At 58.9% G+C, this 4,271-nt stretch overlaps 2 protein-coding genes across 2 annotated transcripts; one reads left to right on the top strand and one right to left on the bottom strand.

The window, feature by feature from the left end:
* Positions 1-1,856: 1,856 nt before the first annotated feature.
* SPRG_15139 (hypothetical protein) lies at positions 1,857-3,296 on the top strand (the record flags this gene model as incomplete). The annotated part of the gene is made up of 5 exons (XM_012354512.1): positions 1,857-2,228; positions 2,355-2,510; positions 2,558-2,701; positions 2,777-2,970; positions 3,038-3,296. 5 exons carry the CDS (start codon positions 1,857-1,859, stop codon positions 3,294-3,296), a joined length of 1,125 nt encoding a protein of 374 aa, XP_012209902.1.
* A 281-nt stretch (positions 3,297-3,577) lies between these two features.
* On the bottom strand, positions 3,578-4,271 carry SPRG_15138 (hypothetical protein; the record flags this gene model as incomplete). The annotated part of the gene is made up of 3 exons (XM_012354511.1): positions 3,578-3,727; positions 3,789-3,885; positions 4,045-4,271. 3 exons carry the CDS (start codon positions 4,269-4,271, stop codon positions 3,578-3,580), a joined length of 474 nt encoding a protein of 157 aa, XP_012209901.1.

Below are 4,271 nucleotides of genomic sequence, written 5' to 3'. Positions count from 1 at the left end.
ACGGTAGTAGGTCCAGTCGCGGCAGAGCGTACACTGGTACGTTCCTGGCAACAGCACCGTGTTGGTCGCCGACGTGAGCGCGTTCGGGTGGAAGCGAGCGCACTCGTTGCAGACCGGCTCGGGGCCGCGCTTGCGCAGGTTGAACGGATGCTCGTTGGTAAAAGAGACCATCTCAATGGGCTTGGTGGTGGCGGCCAAGGGGTGCGGGATGTCGTCGAGCTGGTCGTCCGCAGCCGTCGATGCAACGACTTGGTCCGCGTCCTCTTGTGCCGCACGAAAGTCGGCCAGCGTGGGCAGCGGCGGGGGCTCTTGGCCGGCAGCAAGCGCCTTCTTCCGCGCCCGACTAGGAAACGAGAACGTGAATCGGTTTGGAGGCAGGGAAATCGTACTAAGCTCGGTTGTACGCCGCCCTGAACGCCCGGTTCGCCACGTGCCACGACTTTTTGGTCGCCTTGACGGCCTCCTTGTGCGTTTGCCGGTAGGTTTTGGACCGCATCAATACATGAGCGCGGTTCTTGTCGTAGCGGGCCTTGCGCTGCGCTGCAATCGTCTCGGCGTGTGCAGCGTTGTACGCCTTTTTGGTGGCTCGCACCTTTTCCTTGTTTGCTGCTCTGTACTTGTTGCTGGCGGCTCGCACCTTTTCCTTGTTGGCCGCCTTGTACTTCTTGTCGGCGGCTCGCTTGCGCGCCTTCTTCTCGCTGTCCGACGTGCTTGTGGCCATTGTGGCGTGTTGAAAAATGACACCTCGAGCCATGGCACCAGCCCATGAGCCCGTTGGATTCTATCTCAGTATCCGGATGATTGTGAGCTGGCAGGCGGTGGCGCGTTCATAATCCGGACACGACCAACGGTGCGATCGATGCTCCCCAGTCGCGGTGCGCACATTTCACCCGGCTAGAGATTTGTCAACTGTCGGTCTCCCCACGCTGTTTGATCGAGTGCTATTGGTGCACACTGCACCGCAACCCTACGATGTTTTCTCATCCTCTTCGCTCGCAAGGGTCACCAGATCGACTGCTTAGGACCACCACATCGCTGCCTCCAGAGGTGCAGCCCTCTCTCGTCTTGCCAAGCATGTTGGTAAAAACTCGATTGAATTGAATGACAAGTTGCACCTCGCTGCGTCCCAAGAGACACACAAGTTCCAACGTCGTCGACTCGGTCAAGGGGTCGGGTAGCACAGGCATCCATGCGTCACTGCGTACAAATAAGTTGCGGGCGTGCACTTCCACGCCTAGGTTCCTCAATAGCTAATGACGGTGTCACCTCATCCATCGACAACATAATTTCATCTTTGAATCCAACTCCTCGTTCATCGACTACAATTCTTACGGCGCGTCAAAGCGTCTCGGAGACCGTTGAGAACGTACGCCGACGCGTTCGAGCCGGGCGGCGCGCCAATGATCACTTTCGTCGTCAGCGCTGCCACGTGCGAGCCCGCACGTCGCACTTGCAATGAGAAGGCGCACCACCCCCTTTTATATTTCGCCGTCAAAATGTTATGCGGGATCTCACACAAGACTTACCCGGCGTGGGAGGGTTAATGACTCAAAGGCGTACCAGACCGGTATGCACGAGAGGTACAGTCGTGGCCTATACCAGTGGTCCATAGAATGTCGTTGAAATGTGTTCGCCCGCCAAAAAAAGGATCAGCAGTTTGCAACGCTCGTCGAAAAGCCGCCCGTCGATGTACAGGAAAGTGCACTGTCATGGCCACTCTTGAAAACGCATGGGATCCTCGGTGCACCGACGCCTGCTGAACCCTGCGTCGCTGAGCGACGTTTGCCCCGCCGAAAGCAACGGGCTATGGAGCACCGTCTTCTTCTCGTGGCTCCCACCGCTGCTCACCCTTGCGAATGCTCGGCCGCTCGAGTTGGACGACCTCGTCCGCCTCAACCCCGCCGACCGCCGCCAGTATCTTCTATACGCAGTGGACGCGTGAGCAGTCGTCATCCAAACTCTATCGCGCGTTTGCCCGTGGGTACGCGCGGCCAATCGTTCTTGCGGGTGTCCTCAAGGTCGTCTATCTCGCGCTCCAGTTCATCAGGCCCCTCTTGGTAAAGCACCTCGTTATATACCTCGGCGCGCCATCAAAGTCGCTCTCCATTGGCTTGCATTACACGCTCGCCGTGTTGACCTCGGGCAGTCTGGAATCGCTGGCGCTTCGGCACAACTATTTTGGCTGCTACAAGGGCGGGCTGCGGCTCCGGTCAGCCGTCGTCATGGCGGTGTACGACAAGACGCTTCACCTCGCGTCCACAGCATCGATAGGCGACGCTCATTCGCGTTGATGCGGCACGGCTTCAATGGCTGGTGAATGCGGCGCACAGCCTTTGGTACACGCTTTTCTGCAGATCGCCGTCACGTGCGTCTTCATGTGCAACGAGCTCGGTCTTGCGTTCTTTGGCGGCGTCGGCGTTCTCTGCCTGCTCGTCCCGACGACGTGGGTGCTGACGAATATCATGCGCGTCTACGTCAGTCTCCACATTGTATCGAGCATCGCGTACCTCGTTCGGAACGTCGCACTTGTCCGTGCGGGCATTTCGGCGGCGCGCAGGACGTTTGCAACGGTCTTGTCCACGCCCCAAGGACCTTTTTTGACACGACGCCGCTCGGCCGCATTCTCAACTGTCTCTCGAAAGACGTCTACGTTCTCGACGAGCAGCTTCCAAAGAGCATTCACAACGTCGTCGGCACGACCGTATTATATGCTGATGATCGCTATGGTTTTGGTCTTGGTGTCCTTCCACTCGTATACGCCTATGGGGTCGTGCAGCGCGTTTACGTCGGGCCGAGCTGTGCGCTCCAGCGCCTCGACACGCCTCCATGCGTTTTTGATGAAACGCTCGACGGTTTCGTGTCGATGCGCGCATACCACATTGAAGACATCTGGCGTGCGTCGCACGCGCGCCTTGTGGACCGCAACCAGCGCGCGCACTTTCTCAGCGTCAGTACGACGAGCTGGGATGAGTGAGTCATCGGAACACTCTTTGCCTCTCTCGCCACCTTGCTCGCAGTGCTCGCAACACCTAACGAGGTTCCGGCGTTTGCAGGCCGGCGTCGCGCTCTCGTACTGCCCATCGATCCCAATCCATTGGCTCGTGCCAACGTACATGGAGCTTCAACTGCACATGAGTGTTTCCGTCGAGCGCCTCGATGCCAATGCCGCACTCGACAATCAAGACAACGTCGACAGCAACGACCCAGCCACAGTGGCCGCAGACCACCTTGACTTTGAGAGCGTCCATCTGCACTCCGCCCGGGCCTTGCATGCGTCCACCACGACCTCTGCTTGACCATCCACGCCGCGGAAAAGATGGGTTTCGTCGGCCGCACGGGCGCCGGCAAGTCGAGCCTCGTGGTTGCCTTGATACGCCTCGTCACGCTGCCGCATGTTGCTGGACGGTATCGATGTGGCGACCCTTCGTCTCCACGAGCTCCGCAAAACGATTACTGTCATTCCACAAGACCCGGTGCTTTTCTCTGGCATGGTGCGCTCCAATCTCGACCGATGGGGGCGCTTTGACGACACGGCGCTCTGGACAGCTCTCGGACGCGTGCATCTCTCGCAATCCCCTCACTGGACGAATCGATCGACGAGCGCGCCACCAGCTGGAGCGTCGGCGAGCGGCAGCTGCTTTGCGAGAGCGCTCTGGACGACGGCCAAGGTGCTTGTCTTGGACGACGCGACGTGGTCGATGGACCCCCACACGGACAGATGCATCCACTACAGCAAGTGCGATGCGTTCAAGAGCTGTACGACGTTGGCGATTGCCCATCGCATCCACGTCGTCTTGGGCTGCGACCGCATTCTCGTCCTGGACAAGGGCCGCGTCGCCGAGTGGGACACACCAGCAGCGCTCCAAAAGCACCCCGCGAGAGTCTCTTTTCCAGCCTCTGGCATGTGTCCAATGAGTAAACTGGCACGTCCAAGATCAAGACAACGAGACGTCTGTTTTGTGCAAGTGACGCAATGGACAATAATGGTTCAAATACAACATCGACACTGGATTAAACAAAATATGAACAAAATGAAAAGCTCACGCCGAAGGAGCATCGAGGCGGGCGTCGGCGCGGGTGCGCTTGCGCTTGCGGTGGCGACGGTAGTAGGTCCAGTCGCGGCAGAGCGTACACTGGTACGTGCCTGGCAACAGCACCGTGTTGATCGCCGACGTGAGCGCGTTCGGGTGGAAGCGAGCGCACTCGTTGCAGACCGGCTCGGGGCCGCGCTTGCGCAGGTTGAACGGATGCTCGTTGGTAAAAGAGACCAT

This window comes from Saprolegnia parasitica, assembly GCF_000151545.1.
Source record: "Saprolegnia parasitica CBS 223.65 unplaced genomic scaffold supercont2.165, whole genome shotgun sequence".
NCBI lineage: Eukaryota > Oomycota > Saprolegniomycetes > Saprolegniales > Saprolegniaceae > Saprolegnia > Saprolegnia parasitica.
The sequence above is the reverse complement of the archived record's forward strand: the minus strand, read 5'-3'. Positions and strand labels throughout refer to the sequence as shown.